This window comes from Peromyscus leucopus, chromosome 13 (assembly GCF_004664715.2).
Source record: "Peromyscus leucopus breed LL Stock chromosome 13, UCI_PerLeu_2.1, whole genome shotgun sequence".
Classification (NCBI taxonomy): domain Eukaryota; kingdom Metazoa; phylum Chordata; class Mammalia; order Rodentia; family Cricetidae; genus Peromyscus; species Peromyscus leucopus.
The window spans coordinates 19,512,100-19,537,931 of NC_051074.1; the positions used below are offsets into that span (position 1 = coordinate 19,512,100).

At 40.0% G+C, this 25,832-nt stretch overlaps 2 protein-coding genes across 6 annotated transcripts in view; one reads left to right on the top strand and one right to left on the bottom strand.

The window, feature by feature from the left end:
- Fer (FER tyrosine kinase) overlaps positions 1-25,832 on the top strand; it is a 373,761-nt gene that overhangs the window by 76,612 nt on the left and 271,317 nt on the right. For all 5 annotated transcript variants that reach the window (XM_037210166.1, XM_037210165.1, XM_037210164.1 and 2 more), the window contains exons 2-4: positions 251-516; positions 12,845-13,018; positions 17,151-17,250. In XM_037210166.1, the coding sequence (XP_037066061.1) occupies positions 310-516; positions 12,845-13,018; positions 17,151-17,250 (481 nt within the window). In that variant the 5' untranslated portion in view covers positions 251-309. The remainder of the gene's footprint in view (positions 1-250; positions 517-12,844; positions 13,019-17,150; positions 17,251-25,832) is intronic.
- Positions 11,469-12,167, bottom strand: LOC114696328 (28S ribosomal protein S33, mitochondrial-like). Its single transcript, XM_037210168.1, has one exon. The coding sequence runs from the start codon at positions 12,073-12,075 to the stop codon at positions 11,704-11,706; it is 372 nt and encodes a 123-aa protein (XP_037066063.1). The 5' UTR covers positions 12,076-12,167; the 3' UTR covers positions 11,469-11,703.

The following is a 25,832-nucleotide window of genomic DNA, read 5'->3' on the forward strand; positions in this document are numbered from 1 at the left end:
ACTGAGCTCGGGTCTTCTAGAATAACAGCATACCATCTCTCCAACTCCCTTTCCTAAATGCCTTTTATTTTATGACGTCATTACGGTACCCAGAGCCTTCAATGCAGCATCAACACAGTGCACAGCCTCAGTTTCTTCCTGATCTTTGGGAGAAGACATCTAGTTGTCATTAAGTTAAAACAGTGGGCCATGCTTTTGCTTTGAGGACCAGGTTCCTTCTAACTGAGACTTCTTATGTTTCTGTCCACAGAGATGTGCTGACTAGCAGGCTCACTTGTACGGTGTAGAAGACAAGCAGTACCTTACAAAATGGGATTTGGGAGTGACCTGCGGAACTCACAGGAAGCTGTGTTAAAGTTGCAGGACTGGGAATTACGGTTCCTGGAAACAGTGAAGAAATTTATGGCCCTGAGAATAAAAAGCGATAAAGAATATGCATGCAATTTACAGAATCTTTGTAATCAAGTTGATAAAGAAAGCACTGTGCAGGTGAATTACGTCAGTAATGTGTCCAAGGTAAGAGTGATTTCATTCGTTTGTATGGCATCATAGTTGTCCTTACAACAGATAGATCATACTGTAGAATGAGCCTGCAGTGTTGTAAATTTTATCTGCCTCCTGTCACTATTCCAGATATGATGTATGCTTGTATGTGGAGATAGGTGTGTGTGCGATACACACACCTGAGCGCAGCGTGTGGAGGTCAGAGGGGGACATGCGCTGTCTGCTGTGGCTCTCCACCTTAGTCCCTTGAGTGAGGGACTTGTTTAGGCCAGGGACTGTCTGGGCAGCCAGCTCCGGGGATCCACCCATTTCTACCTTAAAACACTGGGATTACAGGCGCACATGATCATGTCTGGCTTTTTTATGTGGGTGTGTAAGGATTTGTACTCAGACGTGCAAGCTTGTACAACCACCTTGTTTACTCACTGAGGTGTCTCCCCAGTTCCTGATCCTGTAAATGTTTATGTGCTTACTTTAATATCCTTTCAGTTCAAATTTTAATGTGGTTATTTGATATTATTATTAAATATAGTTCAATTTAGTATTTTAACATTTACTTTTTCTTTGTTCTATCTTCCTTTAATTTTTTTCATTTATTTACTCCCTTTCTTTTCTTAGGTAAAAATTAGTTAATTTTTTTTTTTTTTTTTGAGGCAAGGTCTCTACTTAGGCCTGGCTGTCCTGAAACTTACTATGTAGACCAGGCTGGCCTTAAGAGGTATGGCTCAAAGAGATATGCCTGCCTCTGCCTCCCAAGTTCTGAGATTAAAGGTGTGCATCACCCCGCCCAACCTTAAATTTATTTTCAGTAGATGAATATTCATGCATTACCAAGTGATGTTTTGAAAATTTCTACATTGTGAAATGTTTAGAAACATTTAAATAGATTAAACAAATCACTTTTCTTTAATTGTGTGATCTCTGGTAGGTCGTAGATCCCATTGCAGGCAGGTCCCACTCCTTAGGAGTAGTTGAGCAACACAAATTGGACTTTGCTTAAAAATAATAAGTTGGGTGTGCAGGGAGGTGACCCTGGAGAGGGTCACTGGGAAGATGTGGGGGCTAAAAATGATCACAGTATGACGTTCTTAAAGAATTAATAAAAAATAATTAAAAACCTTGTTTCCCTGATTATGTGTTTCTTGTTGATGAAAACATTCCAAGTCCTAAGACCCTTTTTTCAACTTTTTGAAGTCTGTAGTAGACAGTACTTGGGAAGCTAATAAGTTATGTTTATTCTCTACAGTTTCTTCAAGTAGGTGGCAAAACATAGAATCATGAGGTTGAAAGCAAGAGGTAGTTTTGGCAAGAACCAAAAAGATAAAGGAATGATACATGACCCAGTGGTTTTCAGCCAAGATACTAAGAACATATCATAGAAAAAGACCAGTTTCCCAAGTTAAAGTTATGGAAAAACTGCATAGCCATGTGCTGAACAATGAAAGTGAACGTCTGTCAGTCACCAGTTACAAATTCAACTCACAGTGAATTAAAAGGACAAATGTGATTTCTCATTATAGCTTTAATTTCTTTGATGATTATGTGTAAGTCCCATTAATAATGAGTAAATCGTAAACATCTTGTTCAATCTTTTATGTGTTTTCCATGTTTCTACTCAATATGTTTGTTTCTTCTAGTTTCCTTGATGTAGTCATGGTAACTGTTCAGTTATCCTGCTGTTCTATCGTGTGTGCTGCTTTTGTGTCTTTCCTGCTCTCCGCTCCCCCACGTGGTGCTGAGGCTCAGACCCAGGGCTCTGTCTCTGCTGGGCGAGCATGCTGCCACCGAGCTGTATGTCCCCCAGCCTTTCCTGGCTTAGCTTTTCTTCTTAGTGGAACTCTCCTGCACTCTCTGTCTAATTAACCCGTGATTTGCTTCCAGGTGCCATGGGCTTTCCTTCCTGTCTTGTCAGATGTGTTTGTTGTCCTCCATATTCTTGAGCTTTGCTTTGGGATGCTGCTGAACCACGTGCAGACAGTGTAATCCTCTTGCTTCTTGCTTTTGCGTTTGTTAGGTCCAACTAGGATTGATTTCATGTCTGATCACTTTATCTTCTCTACATAGCAAGATCATCTTAATGCTTCAAAGAGTGCCTAGTTATTATAACAATGTACAGTTTGACTTTGGGGCACTGCCATGAGTTCTCAGGTGGCTTCTTGCAATCTTGTTTCGGCTCTCTAGGCTTTCGTGGTTTCCTCACACATGCAGGCTGTCCAGGACTCACCTCTGAGATTGAGGAAGAATCTCTGTTGGTCTCCAGAATTTTCTGTGTCCACCTCCCTTTTACAATGAATGCTTTGTCCCTGTTCTTTCTCCAGGGGAACTATGAGTTCTGCTAGTCCCCTAGGCATTTTGGCCCCTTTGTGTGCTGACATTGCTCTTCTCAACTGGACGTTACTGGGGTTTTGCTTAATTGTGACCTAGACTTTTATTTTTTATTTTTTTTTTTTTACCAAGTCAGCCTTTGTTATGTTAGGGGTTGGGTCACGATTGATAGACTCTGAGGGATTGTTGTTTTATTTACTGATGTCCAGTGTCTCTTGAGTGCTGTTAATTTTATATATTCTTGTCTAGCTATCGTTTTATGTAAGTGGATAAATTAATACCCATTTCTCCACTGTTGCAGGAAGTGTAACAATTTATGAGGTGGTTAAAGATATATTATGTCCCATTATTCCAAAATATTTGTGCATGTGTTTTCTAAGAATATATCTGATATATAATGAGTCAAATTATAATAGTTTAGTCATATTACATGTTACTGTTAAAATATTGTTAAAAATACATTTCCTGGTCTGGTGAGATGGCTCAGTGGCTAAAAGCACTTACTGTGCAGTCTAACACCCTGCACAGTTCAATCCCAGGAAGCCATGTGAAAAGCGGAACGTGGTAGTGTGCATCTGTGAGCTACAGTGAGATGGGAGGCAGAGGCATGACAGTCACCCGGACGCAAGCAGTCTGGAGTATGCAGCATGGCAGAAGCGAGGAGAGCCTGCCTCAGTGAGGTGGAAAGAACCAGCTCTTACGGGTTGTCCTTTGACCCTCCACGTAGCCCCTTCGGTGACAAATATGACACCCTGACCTGGTCTGAGTAGCCAGCTTTCCCCAGAAGTCCTGTTTCTACCCAGTGCTGGTGTTACAGGCCAGGTTCCACAGCTGCTGGCCTGGCTTTTAGGTAGGTTCTGGGGATCTGAATTCCAGTTGTCTTCATGCCTGTGAGGTAAGCACTGGATCTGTTGAGCTGTCTATCTGCTCAGCCTCCAACTCTTGTCCACTGTTCCAGTAATAGCCTTTTCTTACCTTGCCCAAAATTAAATCTGGAATCAGTCATTTCATTTAGTTTTTGTCTTTCAATGAACTTTAGAACATAATACAGGATATATAATACTAAAAGAAATATGCTATGGTTTTATCATGTATTTCTCTAAAAGTGAGCATAATTAACTTCTTTTTCCATGTGTTTAACAGCTATTTTACTGTTTAGAAACAGATTTATTTTTATTGATGTGCATATGTATGTGGTGTGTCTGTGTGTGTATGTGTGTGTGTGTGTGTACATGTACCCATTGTATGCAGGTACCCTCAGAGTCCAGAAAAGGGTGTTAGGTCCCTTGGAGCTGGAGTTCCAGGTGTCTGTGAGCCGAAATTTGGTCTGCTGCAAAAGTAGCAAAGAGCCTTAACCACTGAGCAATCCCTCCAGCTACTGTAGCCATTTTCCTTCTTTTGTCTTACTCTGTATAGAAGACCATTTTTACTTTGTGTTTTGTTGGTTATTAAATTTACAGCTATCCAAGTACACTGTTCCTATACATTATGGTGATATAGGTAATACTCAATAATACAATTTATTTGAAGGGAGATATTGATAACCTTTTGAACACAAAGTAGATAGAAATATTAGCAGTACTCATACACTACACTGAAAAATGTTTTTGATGATACAGAGTTAATACTTAGTAGCCAAATGACACAAGCATTGTGTATGTAATATGTTTATTATATACAGTAACTATATGTAATGCTATATAATTTATATTAGCTCCTTCTCAGGAGATAGTGCTAGTTCTTATATGGCATTTGATTTGAGATGTGAATGTGTTATAACCCAAGTGCTATGTTAAGGAACAAGTTGAGCCTTATGTGTGTTCTCCTACTGTGTGGAAGCGGAGGAAGCGCCATGTTAATTCATGAATGGGACCCATTGAGCCAAGTTGCTCAGTCATGCGTTCCTGTCAGGCACTGCAGGCCTTTGCTGGCTGCTGTTGCTTACTCTTTTATTACGAGCCAAACTCATCCACGACTCATGGGTATAACCCATCTAAAGCCTACCTTCACAGGTATATTTCTAGTCTTTTCGAGATAAAGAGCCATGTTTATTGTGTCATGGGTATAACCTGTCTAAAGCCTACTTTCACAGGTATATTTCTAGTCTTTTTGAGATAAAGAGCCATGTTTATTGTAATGTACTTCTTAATCACTGTATGTGAAGTTGTAGAAAGTTGCTGTACTTTTAAATGCATCCCTGATTATGGTTTTGAATGTTCTCCTCCTAACACATCTATAAACCCTGTGACTTTCAGTGACTCATTTACACAGTGAAGAGATTGTTAGTGGCACAAGTGCTTTCTTTCAACAGGACTTGTACAGTGGAGTTACTAAGGGAGCTTTAAAGTATTGTCCCCATGTTCTGTCTAAGAAGCAGGCTGCACCAGGTCATAGAATCCCCACAAACTGATGTTTTTAAAAGACTCAGTTATTTTTGATGGCGGCCAAGTTAGAGACCATTTGGAGCAAGGAACCAAGATGTAAAGAAAATGCAGAGAGGTTTTTATGAGTGGGGCATATCTAAAGGTTCCTTTGTACTTGGAGTTGAGTCTTTGAAAACTCTGTTTTAGGGAAATTTAATGAGTTGTTTGCTGGCTTGCTGTATCCCCTAAGGACTTAGAGACTCCAGCCTTTTCCTTATATAACAGGCAAACTTAAATAAAAACTGTTGCTTCAGAGAATCATTTATTTTGAGTTATTGTGTAGTGCAGAAACTATGCGTTCTTCATGGAATTTTAATGTTGAATTTTTGAATTTGAGATGAAAGTAAGTAAGTACTTGGAGGATATAATCTATAGCAGAAAGCTATTTCTGACAGCTATTATTTAGGTATTTTTCAAGCTTGAGTCATCTTGTTGACTGTTTTCAATGCCTTACTGTAATTATAGGCCCAGCAGTACTTTGTTTTTTACTCAGTGTCTTGGAATACATACTTTTTGGTATAATAAGCTCAGAACACTGAATTTACTACCTGTTTTGGGAAACTGATTCATCTCACCACGTCTGCTAGTTCAAAGGTAGATGGCAAGAAAGGACATGTGCTTTTCTAACAGGTGTACGTTTTCTTAAAAAAATTAAAAAAATTTTTTTCATGTGCATGAGTGTTCTAGCTGCATGTATCTTTGCACCATGTGTATGCCGTATCCATGGAGGCCAGAAGAGGGCAGAGATACCCTGGAGGTAGCATGAGATTGCCTGGACCTGAAATTACAGACGGTTATGAGCCATAATGTGGGTGCTGGGAATTGAACCTTGTTCTCTGGAAGAGCAGCCAGTGCTCCTCACTCCAGCCATAAATGGTCTTCATTTTCTCCCTGTGTGTAGTTTTTATTTTCAATAATCTGAGCATGCAGTTTACTTTTTAAATATCATATTGTCATTTCAGGATAACTCATACTGTTGACCTCTATTGGTTTCCAAAGGACAAAATCATCATTTTATCATTTATATTAATTATTTTACACAGCTGGAGTTGTATATAGTGCATGCAACTAACTTCTTTTGGATAGTTGGGGAAAAGGAAAATTTTCTAAATCACTTTTTAAGCTGTGACTTAAAAGTGGAGCATTTATTTTTAGGTAAATCCTGTTTTTGACTACAAAACAACAGAATAAGAAAACTACAAAAAAATATTTAGAAATCACAGATTTCAGATAAAAGTAGTACTATATGAGTATTTTAACCATATTATTACATACTCTGAATAATGTTATAATGTCAAAAAATCTCAGATTGGGGGCACAGGAAAGTACTATCAGTATCTCTGTGTTAACTTGGTCTTGTTCTGAATTATTCAGTGTTTGATTTGGATTGGTTAGCTAAGATGTTTTGTTTCTTAATTCCTCTTTTCATGGGGATTGTAAAGGATTACCATTCTTTTTAGTTAGTTAAAAACAAAATTGTAGTGAGAGGGAGGTCTCTTTTATTTTCATCTCTGTAGCTTTGTAACAAAGATGTCATGTCAAGAATGACACAGATCTTGACCTAGAAGGACTTCCTCACTTGGATGTAATATGCTACAGAGTAGCTGGTGTGTGTGTGCATGCATGTGCGTGTGCGTGTGTGCATGCACATGCACAGACCCCACATTTAGTTACAGTACTCTATATGGGGCCATGATCCACAGTTTGAGGGGCTGAGATTTGGACAACAGAGGTTGATTTTTGAAAGGAGTGAAATTAGAAAGATGTAATGAAGACCATCATTTTTTTTTTCTTCTTTTTCTTTTGTGTGCTGCATAGGACTTGAGAGAAGAAAACAGAATTTATTTGATACAATTTTCTTCACTTTCCCTCTCCTTCCCTCCTTTGTCTTAGGGTTTCTATTGCTGTGAAGAGACACTGTGACCATGGTAACTCTTATAAAGGAAAGCATTTAATTGGGCTGGCTTACAGTTTCAGAGGTTTAGTCCGTGATCATCATGGTGTGACATGGTGGCATGCAGGCAGACATGGTGCCGGAGAAGGAGCTGAGAGTTCTATGTCTGGATCCTCAGGCAGCAGGAAGTGAACTGAAATTAGGTGTTGCTTGAGCATAGGAGACCTCAAAGCCCACTCCCACAGTGACATACTTCCTCTAATATGGCCACGCCTCCTAATAGTGCCACTCCCTATGAGCTTGCTTATGGGGGCCAATTCCATTCAAACCACCACATGACCCCTGCCTCCACTCCTCTTCCTCCTTCCCCTTCCCTCTCATATGTTTTCCTCATCCCCGACTCACAATTGTCCATCCTAAGATAGTGTTCTTATTATTTGTTCTTCCTTGATCATCAGATCCTGGAGCTAAAGTGAAGAGTGACTGATGGCACTTGGGCATTCCCTTCCCTCTGTCTCTCTCCCTTCCTCCTCTCCTTCTCCTCTTCCTCATTAACTCCCTTGGTCCTCCAGTCTGCTTTTGGCCTTCCAAAACTTGAACATTTTCCCCAAATTAATCCCTGACTTTTCAACTGCATAATGTAGATTGTATTTTCTTGACTAAACCTGAGTTTTAGAGAGGAAGTTTAGAACTTAATAACCAGAGTACACAATTATCACAAACCAGTTATTAACACAGTGCTGCCAGTGAAGTACATGGTACAAAATACTTTACTATTTAATAACTTCAAGATTTTTATGTAAACACATTTAAGTTATTTTTAATTGTGTGTGTGTGTGTGTGTGTGCGCGCGCACTCTGTGTTTTGGTCTGTGCATGTAAATGCCTGTACCTACAGAGACCAGGGGTGTTGTATCCCCCTGGAGCTGGAGTTACTGGTGGTTGTAAGCTACCTGATGTGGGTTCTGGTACTCGAACTTGGGACTCCTGGAAGAGCAGTACATGTTCTTAACTGTTGTGCCATCTCTCCAGCACCCCCGTTAAATTTTTAAAAATTATTTTAAATTATGTATATTTGTGTATATGCATGAATATAACTTCAGTTTTTATGAATCTGAAAACTTCGGTGCTAAGTTTCCAAATTTTCAGCATAAAATAACAAGTTCATAAAACAAATATAACATTGAAAGAATGAGGCAGAGCCCAGTAGAATTCTCAAGGTTAAAAGACAGATCCGAGAGTCTGTGTAGAAAAACACAACTTGAATGCCATATGTGTAGGATAATATATATACAACCTATCAAGATTGAGTTACAAAGAAAAATTTCTGAATGTAACAATAGCAAGCAGAAAAACTTACTCAAAGATCAAAAACCTTTCAAGAAGGTGAAACCTAGGATCTCATCCCTAGTAAGTTGCACAAAATTTCACAGAAAAGTTAGCATCAGTTTTTTTCACATGTTAAAAAAATTAGAGGAAGAAACATGTTCAAATTCATTCTACAAGGAGAGTATTACCTTGATGGTAAATGAACATAGCTGTAAAACTCCACAACATAATACGAGCAAGTTGAATTAAATAGCACATAATTATATACCATGGTCAAGAGGAATGTATTTTAGATTTAAAATGGTTCAGAAAGCACGGATTTGTATGTGTAACACTTTACATTACTAGGAGGATAATAATTCTGTATGGTCATCTGAGTATAGGACACATATATAGGAGTGTAGCACTCTCAGCAAAGCTCCAAACGATCGCCATCCCAGCATCACCTTAAACAGAAGCTGATGCTGTGCTCGCTGCTGAGCTTCATGAAAGATGTACGTGTGGAGTGTGGGCCATCTAAAAATTAGCATGGACTCATGGTACCACCGATGGCTTCGTTAGGACATTCGCACGTGGGAACACATGTGCTTTGCTTATGTTGACCCATTATCGTCCCCTGAGCCTGTGTCCCTGACCCTGGTCATGTCAGAATGTAGTTCAAGTTTTGCTTCTTTATGAACCATGTCTTAACCTTTCCATCTCCTTCCTTTTCTAAAATGTTGGTTTCCCACCTGATTCAAGTAATGTAGCTCCAAAACCTTTGTTCTCTTCACACTCTGAGCTCTTCTTTTGGGTTAGCAGTTCACTTGCATTGTGTGCTGCTCAGATATATGTTTGTTGTTTTATCAGTTGAAGACACACCTATCCATTTCTTCCAGGCTTATTGTTGTACTTTCTAATTCTAGACTTAAAAAAAAAGATTTTTACATCCCCCCATTTTAGCATATTAAACAAATTATGTGTGCATGTTAATATGTGTATATGTAGGTGTAGGTGTAGGTGTGTGTGTGTGTGTGTGTGTGTGTGTGTGTGTGTGTGTGTGTATTCTACACAGACTCTCAGGTCTGTCTTCTACTCTTGGGAATTCCAATGGACCATGCCTCCCTTTCTTAATGATAAAGTGGTTTTGTGAACTTTTTATTTTATGCTGAAGATTCGGAAAGTTTTAGCAACAAAGGTTTTCTAATTCATAAAGTTGAAGTTGCACTCACATGGACATATATGCACAAATACACATATGTAAAAATAATTTTAAAAAATTTAAAGGGGGAAGGAGATGGCCTAACAGGTAAGCTCGTGTACTGCTCCTCCAGGGGCCCATGTTTAACTAACAGCGTCTAGTTATCTACTTCAGGTAGCTCACCCCGACCGGTAAGTCCGGCTCCAATGACAGGAATGCAGTGGGAATGGGGAGAAGTAGGAGGGTCGGTGGTAGACACTGGAGACGACCTGGAGATGTGACCGATGGAGTCTTGGCACGCGGCTGAGCTTCAGTTCAAAGGAGCAGGAACTTTTTTCCTCCTTTTGTGGGAAGAAGTTATTAGTAATGTCAGGTCTTTGGCCATGGTGTGGGATACAGCCAGATTTTTGTTAAAAGTAGGAAATAAATGCAAAGTTCCATTAAGAGTTTATGAGGCGTTTTCTCCTCATATAGGGCAGAAATTTTGCAGATAAAAGATTTGGAAGATGCAGGGTACCTGTAGAAGATGGTGGTGTAGGTCAGATTAGGAGGTGTCGGGGGCCGTGTGAGGGGGCAGTGCAGGGGGATTAGGAGGTGTTGGGGGCCGTGTGAGGGGGCAGTGCAGGGGGATTAGGAGGTGTCGGGGGCCGTGTGAGGGGCAGTGCAGGGGGATTAGGAGGTGTTGGGGGCCGTGTGAGGGGGCAGTGCAGGGGGATTAGGAAGTGTTGGGGGCCGTGTGAGGGGGCGGTGCAGGGGGATTAGGAGGTGTCGGGGGCCGTGTGAGGGGGCAGTACCGTGGGGTATTTGGGCAGCACAGGATGTGCCTTCATGGGCAAGGAGGGCGACCTGACCTAGTTGTGTGGTCTTTCATGCGGCTTCGAAGATGGCTTCTCCCCTAGGCTGCCAGCCCTCCGAGTAGACTCACAAAAATAAAAAAAAAAAGTGTTTACAGAGCTTTAGAGAACATTTACTTTCAGGAGGCAGGTCAAGAATGTGGACTTCTTCTGCTTAGCTTATTTATTTACTGTTGCTTTAATAGTCTATGCATGCCATATGACTTTTTTCAATATATTTGTAGGATGAAAATACCAGATAAAAAGACAATCATACAAATTATTATTGCTATTTATATTTTAGACAATATTTATGTTTTTGTTGTATGGATTTTTTTGTTTTTCTTTTTTTAAATTTATTTATTTTTTAATTACACTTATGATATTCATTAGTTATACTCATGCTTTTAACTACATTTGTGGTATTCATTGATTACATTCACAGTATTCATTCAATAATTATATTTATGATATTCATAATTACATTAATTGTATTGATTTATTACATTCATGATATTATGTCCTGATACTACTGTCCATTTGTGGGTTTTTTTCCATTACATAAAAAGAGATTCTGTACTTAATAAATCATTGCTCTATATTCCTTTCTTCTCCATCTTGAGATAATTTCACTATTAGGATAAGAATTTGTACCGTTATCAAGCTGATGAAAGAAAATGCTGGCCGTACTTTCAGGAGGGGAGGCTAAAATCTTTTTAGACTATGGATTAGCCTATAGAAAAATGTCTGCCGTAAATCAAACAGTGAAGGGAAGATGAATAGGAATCTTACACACTTACACAACTTAACTAAAACATAGCTCTCTGAACAGATGAAGATAGGTTTCTTCTGTATCTCAGAACCTAATCAATATTTATATGTATAATTCAGCTATTATTTGGCTTAAAAGGGCTTATTGGGAAATGTTGTCATTTATACTACTTTCTACAGAGAAAATATTTTACTGTTTAAAATAACCCTGGACTTTTAAATTATAACCTGTTCTTATGTTCAAGCTATTTGTGCATTATTTCTCCTACAGTTGTACATAATGTTTTTTTAAACAAATTGCTAAACAACAGTTTATTCATTCCATTAGAGAAGTAGGTGAACTTCAGATTACAAAACCAATGTAAATATAATTTTGAAGAATTAGAGTATCTTCAAGAAGCCAGTCACAGCTTAACTGAAGTGGATGCAAATATGAGGTTGATGTCTACTGAGGAAGGTCACCTTCCGCTAATGTGTGAAAAGTTAATGAGATACACTTTCTTAGTTCTTTTTTAGCTCTTTTCTCTTTTCCTTTCCTTGGTTTCCCCTTTCCACGGAGCTTCTTTAGACATCTTTTTTCATCCTTAAAATCCTGATGCTCATCTTTGTAAAGGCCAAGGAAACGAAGTGTGCCCGTGAGCGCAAAATATGTGTTGTGATTTGGATACCAGTCATAAGTCTCCTTTTTGGCCAAGGGCTGTTCACTGAACATATTCACCACTTTTATGGACTTCGAATCAGTAGGTCTGGCCACTTCACCAAAGATCCAGGCACTCAGACGAGACATACGCAGTGCATATTCTGAAAGTGAAGCCATGTCTTAAGCAGTAAGGAACAAGATTCCCTGTGTCTGACCTTGCTCTCGTGCCCATAAAATGTTTTCACATTAAAAAAAAAAAAGAACAAATACTGTAGAATTGTACTACATGAAATATATAGAGTATACAAATTCATAGAGACAGAAAGATTAGATGTTGTATGGATTATAATGCTTTAAATGTTTTTTAATCAAGTAAAAGGGATGTTAATGAATTGATTACATCAATTTTTTTTTTTTTTTTTTTTTTTTTTTTTTACATTTTGAGACAGGATCCCACACTATAGTCCAAGCTTGTCTGGAACTCACTATGTAGTTCATGCTGGCCTCAAACCTGTGACAGTTGGCATGCTTCACCCTCTGAGTGCTGAGATTAGAGACAGGAGCTAACATGCTCAGCTTGTTATATTTAGATCTTAAAGGAAGCAATACTTGAGATTTAAATTACGTTGTGGTGTCCCGAGCAGGTTAGCTGCCATATTTTCAGATGTGACAGCAAACACGATGGGTCATAGGCCACATACCATGCTCCATGTACATTGCAACGTTCTGCATAGACTCTCATTGACATCTGAAGCATTTGTACCTAGAGATGCTGGATACCGATCATCCATAGGTCATTGTACATTTTGCAGAAATCTGCTATTTATAATGTAAAGATTGTTATAAAACTAAACATTTATAACTTTTGAACATTTACATTGCAGTTAAGTGGAAACTTCTAATGCAGTTGCTAATTTCCTTTATTATTACTATTTTTTTTTTACAGTCTTGGCTACTGATGATTCAGCAGACAGAGCAGCTTAGTAGGATAATGAAGACGCACGCGGAGGACCTGAACTCCGGGCCCTTGCACAGGCTCACCATGATGATCAAGGACAAACAGCAGGTGAAGAAGAGCTACGTGGGCATCCACCAGCAGATAGAGGCAGAGATGATCAAGGTGTGTCTGGCTGCACTTATAGTCTCTTGAATCGAGAATTTTAAAACCTATGTTAATATTTTGCCCCGTTTGACCTTACAGTTGTCATTTCCTGACAAGACTTGTTTGGTGTCTTTAGTAATACTCAATTGTGTACAGAATATTACTGATTATAAGCTATCATTTCACTCCCAACAAAGAGAAAACACACCGACCATTAAGCTGCGCCTCAGAGATCTTGTAATAACTTGGAATATGTGTTTTTTGTTTACTGGAATAGTTTTTAGGGGTGGAGAAATGGTTCGGTGGTTAAACCACTGGCTACTCTTCCGGAGGACCCAGGTTCAATTCCCAACACCCACAGGGCAGCTCATAACCATCGGTAACTCCAGTCCCAGGGGATCTGATGCCCTCTTCTGGCCCCCATGAGCACTGCAAGCACATGGTACACAGACATGGGAGCAAACCACACACGTGAAATAAAATAAACTTTAAAAAATAAAAAGAAACAGCTCTTGGCCTATATAAAAATTAAATATATATCCTTGTATTAGTAGTAACTTAGTCAGTGTACTCCTGAGTTTCTTTGCGTTCAGAGTTTGTCTCTTCTGGGTAATTTCTTTTTTTTTTTTTTTTTTTTTTTTTTTTTTTTTTTTTTTTTTTTTTTTTTGGTTTTTCGAGACAGGGTTTCTCTGTGTAGCTTTGCGCCTTTCCTGGAGCTCACTTGGTAGCCCAGGCTGGCCTCGAACTCACAGAGATCCGCCTGGCTCTGCCTCCCAAGTGCTGGGATTAAAGGCGTGCGCCACCAACGCCCGGCTACTTCTGGGTAATTTCTTAATACTTGTTTAAGACTGTTTCTGACTAGCGGAACAGAAGAGCAATGTGGCCCCTCTAGCCATCACCCACAATCACCCCCCTTTTTTTTTTTTAATGTAGTCTCATGAGTTCTCCTAGTATTGGGTCATTTAAAAGAAACCCCAAATGCCGTTTTGTCCAAAAACATTTTTGTAGTGTATGTTGGTAATAAAATGATTCTTTTTGAAAATAAGAACATTTTGATTAATCCACTTAAAAAATGACAGTTAATGTTACTAAATATCCAATGTTCAAACACTTGCAGGTTAAGTGGTTTCTATGGGTTTACCTGAGACATGAGTTGTGTTTGAATAATTGCCTTTTAGTCCCTAGGTTGGTCTCCCTGTTTATGTTTGAAAAATATCATTTACTAACTAAAGGAACTAGATAATCTGCTATATGCAATTGAATTCCTTCAATTTTGAATTTTTCTTTCTTTCATTTTTGTTTGTTTGAGATAGAGTCTCACGGTGTAACCTTAGCAGACTTGGAACTCCCTCTGTAGACTAGGCTGGCCTTGAACTCACAGAGCTCTGCCTGCCTCTGCCCGAAGTGCTGGGAATAAAGGCATGCGCCACCATGCCCTCTCAGTTATGAAGTTTTGATAAGCACTTTAAAAAACCAATCCTTTCATCTTATTTTCCTATAAATTTGAAATTATAGATTTCAAATTATAAGTGTTGTGTAGATTTCCTGTTGTTTCATATCAGTGAGTACATAGAGCTTGTTTTTCTTCTTATGATATTCAACTTTACTAATTAGTTCCACAGTTGTCGGCATCATCTGTCAGATTTCCCGCTTAACTCTTCTGTCTAGTGGCTTTAGAAATCACTGATTGATGTTTCGTACTTCGTGTGTGTGTGTGTGTGTGTGTGTGTGTGTGTGTTGATGTGTGTTATATGTATTATATATATGTTGTATGTGTGTGTGTTGTGTGTATGTTGTATGTATGTGTGGTGGGTATTGTTTGTGTGCATTGTGTGTATGTGTATGTGTTGTGTGTGTGTTAGATGTGTATTGTACTTGTATACTGTGTATATGTTGTGTGTGTGTATGTTGTAAGTATGAGTGGTGGGTATTGTTTGTGTGCATTGTGTGTATGTCTATGTGTTTTGTGCGTGTGCGTGTGCGTGTGCGTGTGCGTGTGCGTGTGTGTGTGTGTGTGTGTGTGTAGACTCGAGGTAGATAGCAGTTGTCTCAGTCATTCTCCACCTTGACTCTTGAGACAGGGTCTTCCAACAAGCCCAGGGCTTGCCGTTTCAGACACACTAATTGGCCTGTGTACTTCTGGATTCTTTTGTTTCTGCCCCTCCTCCCGGGTCTGGAGTTACAGTCACACGCTGCCGTGCCTGGCTCTCACATGGGTGCTGGGATCTGAACTCAGGTCTCCATGCTTTCATGGCGTTTTACTGACTAAACCATCTCTCCAACCCCAAGGCCTGTTATTATATTGGTGTTTCTTCAATGGAAAGGCTTTTGCATTTTTTATTTCCTAATGCAATTTAACAAAAATTTTCTGTCAAGTAGAATTTTTTTTGGAGGGGAGGGGGTGTGGTGGTGTACACCTTTAATCCTAGCACTTGGGAGGCAGAGGCAGGCGATCTCTGTGATTTGGAGGCCAGCCTGGTCTGCAGAGTGAATTCCAGGGCAGCCAGGGCTACCAAGAGAAAGCCGGCCTCAAAGAAAAAAGAAGAATGTTTTTGCAACTATTTGGATACCCTAAAATTCAGTATGTATAGGAAAATCCAAATAAATAATTTTTTTGAATCAGTATATTAGTTCTCAAAATAATGAATCAGTTCTTGAACAGCCTCAAAATTAAGCAGAGGATAGTGATTGGAATTCATTTATATTTACCTCCTAGTTGTTGAATTTTTGTTTTTGTTTTTGTCTAGTCACAAAATGTTATCAAGAGCATTGGTGAGCATGATTTCTTTTAAAAGGACTCTGACATTTCCTTGAATATTGCTGGTGCCCTTTTTTTGCAGGTTTTTTTTGTTTTGTTTTGTTTTAATGTAGTTTTTGAGACTTTCATGCATTTGTATAATATAGTCTGGTCCCACTCAACACCCCAGCTCTCCTCCCCTCCCAGGAAGTCCACCTCCCACTCTCAGTTCCCTTTGCCTTGTGCACTACTGAGTGTGAATTTAATCTGGGCACCAACATGAGCATGGAGGTAGAGGATGGGTTACCCTTGGCCATACCACTGAAGACAATGACTTCCTGTTTCCCAGCATCCTTCAACTTCTAGTAGCTCTCCTGGGAGGAGCTGGGCTCCAAGAGCCTTCCCTTCATCCATGACTGAAGGTTGATGGGTCCAGCCTTGTGTCGGCCCTGTGCAAGTCACAGCTGCTGGGAGTTGTGTGTGCCATGGCCGTGTCTTGCCCAGAAGACAGTCTTTTATGTCCCTTCTTCCTGTCATCTGGCTCCCACATTTTTTTTCTGTATTGTCTTCTACGATGTTCCCTAAACCTGGGAGAGTGTAATGGAGATGTTCCTTAGAGGGCCGAGCACTCAGCAGACACTTCTCCACCTTGAGTCTGTGCTTTCACTACTGTCCACTGCAAAAAAAAAAGCTTCCCTGACCAATACTTAGGGCAGCATTGGTCCATGGGTGTAAACACACATATTTGTATAAGAGCTCACTCCTAGAGTCTGTGACCATCCCGGCCAGTCGCCTTTGATCAGGTCTGTAGTCCGAGGCATGAACTCTCTCCTTTGGAAAAGGTCTCAGGCCCCTTCAGAATGGAGTGGGTTTTCTCCATAACAGTCATATTACTAGTGCAGTAGTGGAGATATTTGCCTGGTGGTCAGTACTGAAGCATGTCAGGTCCACAGCTGGCCTAACACCCTCGGGAGCTTTTCCCTCTCAACTGCGTGCACAGCACCTTCCTGTATGAAAGCTAGCTAACGGGGTCCGGGCATCCAGCTCGTTTCCACAGTGCATTCCTGAACCTAAGGCTCAAGGTTCATTGCGGAAGATGGGGAGGAACGACTGTACGAGCCAGAGGATCAGGGGGTTTGCTCTAAGAATGGGTCTCTTAGTGTTGTGTTATTCTTGATTTGTCTTTGAAAAGAAGTTTATGTATTTTTATATCATATTGAATTTGTCATGGATTTTTAAAGCTGATTTTTAGTTTATTGTCTTATTTATTTATTTTTTGGTAAAGATTAGTTGTCACCTATGGGTCATAAAATATAAATCAACTAATGCCTTAGAATGTAAACTGTTGACCAATTTAAATGTAACACTGAAAATTTTTTTAAATTTTTTTACTTTTTCTTGTTTCTTTGACAGGTCACAAAGACAGAATTGGAGAAATTAAAATCCAGCTATCGACAGTTAATAAAAGAAATGAATTCTGCCAAAGAGAAATATAAAGAAGCCTTAGCCAAAGGTATGACAGCATTAGAAAAAGTGTGTACTGTGATGGTTTCTATTCTGGTCCGCTCATAGATGTCTTTGTAAGAGTAGAATTGTCTAATTTAGAGCAATTTACATTCTAAATCTCTAAGTATATCAGAAGAGACTGGCTGTTGGACTGCTCCAGATTCACTTTGTGTTTAAGAGATTCAGACTGATTCTGATTAGTTCTCATTAGCAGAGAACTGATCTCTCCCTCCTCTCCTTTACCTCCCTTTCATGTCTCTTCCTCACTCTTCCTCCCCATCCCATTCCCACCACTTCTTACTTTGTTTCTTATTCATTTTCAGTGGCTCTTTATAGAGAAGAGAGATCCATGTTCACCTTTTATCTTTATGTATTTCCACGCACTGTAACTGTTTTGAGATCCTTATCAAAAGAGTGTTCTTTTGAATGTTTAGCCATCTCTCTTGTCCCAGCACTACTTTATTTTTTACTCTGTCTGCATAGTTACCTTTGTAAAGTTGACTGCTTTATCCTTAGCCGGGCCTCTCCAACATCATAAACATCCGTGTGAACCTCTCCTCAGAGTCTGCAGTGATGTGACTGACTGCACCTTAGTTCAGGTATACGTGAGAGTCACGTATATATGAAGGGTGTACGTGGCTTTCATGGCTGTGAGAGTGAGTGGTAAGAAAAGAAGTTCATCACTAGTCTTTAACACCTGCTTTAATGATGTCGATTATTTTTGTTTAAACACAAAATCGGTATTGCTGTGTTTTAAACAGCTTTTGTACTTAAAGCTTGCTTGCCTTATAGAAATTTACTCACAGATGATTCTTTTTGAGTCTGGCAGAATACTATAGTAGCAAGGCAATGAGAATGTCTGAAGACAATGTCTTTAATTGCCTCCCTCCCTCCCTTTCTCCTTTCCTCCCTTTCTCCTTTCCTCCCTTTCTCCTTTCCTCCCTCCCTCCCTCCCTCCCTCCCTCCCTCCCTCCCTCCCTCCCTCCCTCCCTCCCTCCACCACCCTCCTTTATCACTCCCTCCCTCCATCCATCTGTCCCTCCATCTCTCCCTCTGTTCCTCTCTTTTTCTCCATCTTTCTCTTTTCTTTCTTTTTCCCTTTGTTCTGGAGATAGAACCTAGGATAGGTGCTTTACCATTCCCTGAGCTGTACCCCTAAACCCTGGAAAACTCTCCTAGACACATGTTTACAGTTTAAGTTCATGATGGGAGACTAGTTGAAACCAGGACCCTGTGATTTCAGTGTCTGTAGACTGGTTAGTATTGCTCCTTCCAATGAAGATCAAGAGTTCATTAAAAGTTGATTAGTGAAAACGGAAGACGAAAGCACTTTACCCTAACTTTCAGATGGTTAGTACTTCTCCTCTCCTATTTGTAGTGAGAGCTGTCTACTTGCTCTCAAACACTGTTTTCCCCTTATGTTCCTGCCGTGGAAATATGCATCAGTTTCACCCATATTCTTATGTTTAGGCACTTACAGTTCTAGATGTAGCACCCTTAAAAAACTAATTAAAAAGGAGTTTTAAAATTTTATATTATAGCTGAGCAGTGGTGGTGTGTGCCTTTAATCCGAGCACTTGGGAGGCAGAGGCAAGTGGATCTCAGTGAGTTCAAAGCCAGCCTGGTCTATAAAGTGAGTTCTAGGACAGCCTAGACTGTTACACAGAGAAACCCTGTGTCGAAAAACCAAAAAAAAAAAAAAAAAAAAAAGAAAATTTTATATCATGTATATGAATGTTTTGCCTGTGTATAGGTATGTGTACCTTCTGTGTGTCTGGTACTCACAGGGTTCAGAAGAGGGCATCAGATTTCGTGTGACTGGGGTTAATGGTGGTTGTGAGCCACAATGTTGTGTGTGTGTGTGTGTGTGTGTGTGTGTGTTGGGAATCCAACCTGAGTTCCTTTGAAAGAGCAGCAAAAATCTTTTAACCCCTGAGCCATCTCTCCAACCCCTAAAAAATAGTTTTAAGAATAAATGTCATGAATGCTAATTTCACAAAATTTAAGTAACACCATATTGAAACAGATGGTATTAAATAAAGTGAACTTAAATATGGTTTTGTTGGAAGTTTTATAGTTTACTTGAGGATATATTGAAGAATGAGAAAAGATGTTTAAACAAATTGCTTACTAATTATGTATTCAGTTGCAGCCTACCTAATTGACTGTGTGACTAGAATTACTCTAGAGTTTTATGTCTACCAAGCCTCACAATATTCATGCTAGTGTTCATGAAGCCTTCTCTGAATGATTGTAAGCATGAATGTTTCTGCTTATGTTCTGTACTCGTCAAGGAAAGGACGCAGAATTTTGTCACACAAGCCCAGTACCGTCAGGTTAGAAAGGCTGGAAGGATCTCATCACTGTCTTTTATTATAGGATTGGAGAGACAGCCCATCTTCCCAATTATCCATTCTCTCTGAGGGATTAAAAAAGAATGCTCAGGGGTTGGCATGTCCACTATCATCCCTTATCCTATGCAGACTGAGTAAGAGGGTCTTATTGCTGGAACTGTAGGCAATAGCTTCAGATCTCATTCAAAAGGAAATTTTTCTGTAATTGGGAAGTAGATTTTCTTAAATTGCCTCTTCATGCATTATGAATAGTGCTGTGATATTTTATAGCCAATTAAAATTGATTAGATCTTTGAGTTATTTCTTTAGAATACTTTAATCATGAAAATCAGTTTGGAATGAGTCCAGCCTTGAGACAGATGGTTAAATTTATGTTTAAATAAATCTATACTTTAAGAAAATGAGCAAGACTTTGTAAGGTCTCTTCCTTGATTTCATCAAAGAATTCACAAAATTGACAGCCATCATTCTGATACAATATTATACATTAGAGTCATGTTTGAATGGTAAATGAAAGTCTTCTATAAAATATTCTAGAATTCAAATTTATATCACCTTGACCCACCTGATATTTGAAATGCATTTTGGATATGGTAGTTGCTAAAAGCCACAGTATAGATCAAACTATGGGTTCCATCCAAAATGTCCTCTAGATCTTCAGGGTTGGTTGCCAGTCAGTGGGCTTTGGGAAGTCATTGAATCCTGAGGACTGTGGCCTCATCAGTGCATTAATTCACTGATGGATTCCTAGTTCAGTATCCATTGGGAGGTGATAGGCACCGAGGAAGTGGGGACCTAGTTGAAGTTGGTACATGGGAATGTGTACATGGGACTGTCCCCAGTGTCCCCCCCCCAACTCCTGTCATCAGGAGGTAACACATTCCCCTTTGCATGGTGTCCTGTTTTGCCAAGGCCGCAAACAATGGGACAAGCTAAACACAGAACAAAACTGTGAGGCAAAAGCATCCTTTCCTCTATGAAGTTGAATTTCATCACAGAGGAAAGCCAGACTAGCACTTCCTGATCCCCACTTTTATTAATAACTGAAAGTGGGAGCTTTTAAAATCTTACTCATCAGTAGATGACACATTAGCAGCTAAGTCGTGGCGTGAGCTTTTCAGTGCAGGGAGTTTAAGATGATGGGAATCTCACAAGGTCAGCGAGAGTAAAGGCACTCTTCATTATTAACCTAGTCTGCGTTGCGTAAAAGCTGTGCAGCAGAGCGGTGATTGCTAAGATATTCTCCTTAGAGGCTGAGATGGAAATGTGGTGTGTTTTATGTTATTTATGAAAAGTGAAAACACAATAATTTGTTCCTATCTTGTTTTTTTGTATGTCTAAGTGGCACAGAGAAAAATAATAAAATAAGTTGTTGTGGGCTGTTTTTTTTTATTTTTTTTTTATCTCTTTACTATTTTAGCTCTTTGGGGGGCCTGCCACCCAGCTCCCAAATAAATCACACATGGAGGCTTATTCTTAATTAATAATGCCCACCCTTAGCTTGGCTTGTTTCTTGCCAGCTTTTCTTAACTTTAAATTATCCCATCCACCTTTTGCCTCTGGGCTTTCTCCTTTTCTTACTTCTGAATATCTTACCTTCACTCTTACTCTGTGGCTGGTGGGATGGCTGGGTGGCTGGCCCCTGGCATCCTCTTCTCCTTTTTCTCTTGCTCCTTTTTTTCCATATTTCTCCTGTCTGTTCTCGATTCCTGCCAGCCTCGCCTATCCTTTCTCTTGCCTCGCTATTGGCCGTTCATTCAGCTCTTTATTAGACCATCAGGTGTTTTAGACAGGCACAGTAACACAGCTTCACAGAGTTAAACAAATGCAACCTAAAAGAATGCAATACAACTTTGCATCATTAAAGCAGATATTCCACAGCATAAACAAATGTAGCATATCTTAAAATAATATTCTACATCAAGAAGTTATTTTCTTTGGCTCATTTTTGTTTACATTTGTGAAGCTCTTTAGAAATGTTAGCTTTTGGACTTGAGTTACTAGAGAGAGAACATCAGAAACTAATATTGAACAGTATACACTAAACAGCAGGGGCAAATTATAATTTTCCTTCAATTATAAAGTGAAAAAAAATCACCGCATGGCGGTGGCACATGCCTTTAATCCCAGCACTCGGGAGGCAGAGCCAGGCAGATCTCTGTGAGTTCGAGGCCAGCTTGGTCTACAGAGCGAGATCCAGGACAGGCACCAAAACTACACGGAGAAATCCTGTCTCAAAAAACAAAACAAAAAAGTTAAAAAAAATCCATTTAGGTTTACATTTAATTTTTAAAAAGAACTTTTGAATTCACGCATTAAAAACAACCTCTTTGGTCTAGAGATATGGCTTCAGACATAAGAAATTAAGAATCTAAGTTCAGATCCTAACATCTGCTACTGACTTTTATAACCTAGCACTGGTGGGCAGAGACAGGAGCCTTGCTGAGGCTTGCTGGTCAACCAGGCTACCTGGGAACAGTGAGCTCTGGGTGTAATGAGAGACCCTGTTTCAAAGGAAGACGATGGAGAGTAATAAAGGGGAAGAGCAGCTGCATTCCTCTGTCTTACACACACACACACACACACACACACACACACACACACACACACACACACGTACGCGCACACACGTGCACACACAAGTTCACATGGGAACACACACATGCACACCTGCATATACCATACGTACAAATTAGTGTATGCACATATACACACAGTAGAACTATTTCTTCATTTCTTCCTATTTACTAGGTACTGGATTTTTAAGCAGAGAGATTGTATAATGTGAATTACCTAACCTCGTGAAACTTAGATTGTTAAGCAGAAGACAGGTAATTAGAGGTATCTGAAACATGCTAAAAGGGGCTGGAGAAATGTCTCAGCAGTGAGGAGAACCTGCTGCTCCTATAGAGGAGTCGGCTTCTGTTTCCAGCACCCTCATAACTGCTTACAACTGTCTGTTAACTCCAATTTCAGGCGACCTGATACCCTCTTCTGGCCTCTGGGCACCAGGCATGCACACAGTGCACACATATACATACAGGAAAACACTCATACATGTTAAATGAAAGTAATAAAAATCTTTTAAAAATTAAATGATAATTAGTGTGGTGGGGAAAGATGAAACAGATAGGTAGATATGGTGTTGAGAGGATCATTAGCTTAGTCTTAGGAAAAGTAACCATTTAGTAAGAGGTGAAGGGAGTTGATCAAGTGTTGTTCTAGACAGAGCACTCTGGGTAGAGGGAATAGCCTGTGCGTCCAGTTGGCGTTGACTGCTGAGGAAAGGTATGGATCGATTGAGAGAGGAGCAGGCGGCATAAGAGGTGGGAGTTATTTCAGGTCATTACAGCTAAACCCTGGCTTTTCCTCTAAGTGAGGTGCGATGCTGTTGGAGGACTTTGAGCAGAGAAGTGATGCGGACTAGCTTATTAACAAGGTAGTTCTGGTAGACTTCTGGGGACTAGTCTGAGGGGATGCAGAAAGCCTGGGAATAAGGACGCAGTAATCCAGTCGGGGGTCATCCTGGACTGTCCCCTGATGGAATGAAGAGTGATAAGAGTGGTCAAATCTGGACAATTTATTTTTTTAATTGAAAAAATAAATACTAATTTTATGTGTGTGTGTGCATGCACACATTCAGGAGTTCTCTGAGATCAGAAGAGAGCATTAGAGCCTCTGGAACTGGAGTTCCAGGGAGCTGTGAGTGCTGGAAAACAAATTCAGGTCCTCTGGAGAGCAGCAAATGCTCTTCCCTGTTGAACCATCTCTTTGGCTCTGACAATTCACTCTCGCTATTTATGGTAGCTATATCCTTTACAGTCATTGAACACATTGAATTAGTGAATGAATTGTTGCTCTTAAGGGAGGAAAAGGTTTAATTCATACAAGCAAGATCACATTTCGTATAACCTGTGAATATATATCTTTATTATATGTGTTTGCATGACACCTTGTTTAGTGTATATTTTTCATTATTACAAACAGTAGTACTATAACTTGTGATTAAACAAAGCTTATCCAATATGAGTGTTTCTCCATAAAGCACATTACAGCCTTGAGCACAGGAACAGTAGATAGCATGTTACACAGTGATGTGAAGAAGATTATTAATAATAGGTCTAGCCAAGACCACAGATAGATGTGAAAACAAGGAGGTAAAAATTGGACATGTGACACCATATTAACATGGCAAGGTTTTCTCTACTAGGTACTTAGTGATTACAAAGGGAAATAAAATCATAACTTTACTGAGGGGGAAAAGCATATGCCACCATAATCTTCATGGCAATTGTCATAACTACAAAGAGAAAAAGTTTATTGAGCTCATGGACCTAGAGGTCTCTGCCCAACGCCAGGTATCCCCATTGCTTTGGGTGGCTTGTGTTCGAATGAACCTCTCAGGTTATGAGCCTGGAAGGAGAGAAAGACTAAAAGACTGGATGCTACAGGGGCAGGTACCACTGTCTTAGCCAGGACACACTGAGGACCAAGGCTTTAGCATATGGACCCTGAGGGGCCATTCAAGGTCCAGTTAGCACTTAGATAAGGGAGAGGTATATGACTCTCTTCTTTAACTCAAATGCTGTGCAGTGCCATCCGGGGTTGGGGGACAGCACAGCCATTTTCAATAGAAGATGATAAAATGCTTATCATTACTCCAATCAAAGCAGATAAAGTAGCAAATAGTTGCTTTGTTTGGGAAAGTAATCACTTCTTACTTATCATCAGGGACTTTGTACCATGATTCAAGAAATGGTAATCACTTCAGAAGTTTATAGTAGCGATGCTTGACTTTCTAGATGAGCTTAATGAGTAGTCTAGCTTGTCTCTTGTAAATGTCAGCCTTACATAATTGAGTTTTTCTAGCTTCATAATACTGTTTATGGCATGACATGTTGTATACACACTCTGTTATTACAAAACATTAGACAGATTTATCAACAAGCAGTGGTGAAAGAATTAGAATTCAATCTCTCTGTGAATTTCATTATGTGGAGGAGGAAAAATTGGATGTTTTCCTCACTGTTAATTGACACACAGAATAACTCCATGTGTCGCCTCAGCGCCTCTCATCAGCTAAGGAAACACAGACAGCAACAGAGACCTGGGAAAAGCAACTTGTTCACCCTGTATGCTTCAGATTACCTTGAATCTTATATGTGATTAATTTTAAGGTATATTAGAAAGTATACCAGTGATCCAAGTTACTCAGAACCATATAGATACATAGCTTGAATTGCATTAGGTGGTGTTTCTTTTTAAACCATAATTTTGTTAAGTGAAAGATTAACACTAATTTTTTTTTATTTCATTTATTTCTAGTTAGCATGAAAATAATGGGCTTCACTGTGACATTTTCATGTGTATTTATTACAGTACTTTGTTCTTACTCTCGCTTCCCACTCGGCTACACCTCCTCTGTCTCCTTCTTCCTGTCCTCCATCTCCTCTGTCTCCTTCTTCCTGTCTTCCATCTCCTCTGTCTCCCTCTTCCTGTCCATCTCCTCTGTCTCCTTCTTCCTGTCCTCCATCTTCTCTGTCTCCCTCTTCCTGTCCTCCATCTCCTCTGTTTCCCTCTTCCTGTCCATCTCCTCTGTCTCCTTCTTCCTGTCCTCCATCTTCTCTGTCTCCCTCTTCCTGTCCATCTCCTCTGTCTCTTCTTCCTGTTCATCTCCTCTGTCTCCCTCTTCCTGTCCATCTCCTCTGTCTCCTTCTTCCTGTCCTCCATCTCCTCTGTCTCCCTCTTCCTGTCCATCTCCTCTGTCTCTTCTTCCTGTCCATCTCCTCTGTTTCCTTCTTCCTGTCCTCCATCTCCTCTGTCTCCTTCTTCCTGTCCTCCATCTCCTCTGTCTCCTTCTTCCTGTCCTCCATCTCCTCTGTCTCCCTCTTCCTGTCCATCTCCTCTGTCTCCTTCTTCCTGTCCTCCATCTTCTCTGTCTCCCTCTTCCTGTCCTCCATCTCCTCTGTCTTCCTCTTCCTGTCCATCTCCTCTGTCTCCTTCTTCCTGTCCTCCATCTTCTCTGTCTCCCTCTTCCTGTCCATCTCCTCTGTCTCCCTCTTCCTGCCCATCTCCTCTGTCTCTTCTTCCTGTCCTCCATCTCCTCTGTCTCTTCTTCCTGTTCATCTCCTCTGTCTCCCTCTTCCTGTCCATCTCCTCTGTCTCCTTCTTCCTGTCCTCCATCTCCTCTGTCTCCCTCTTCCTGTCCATCTCCTCTGTCTCTTCTTCCTGTCCA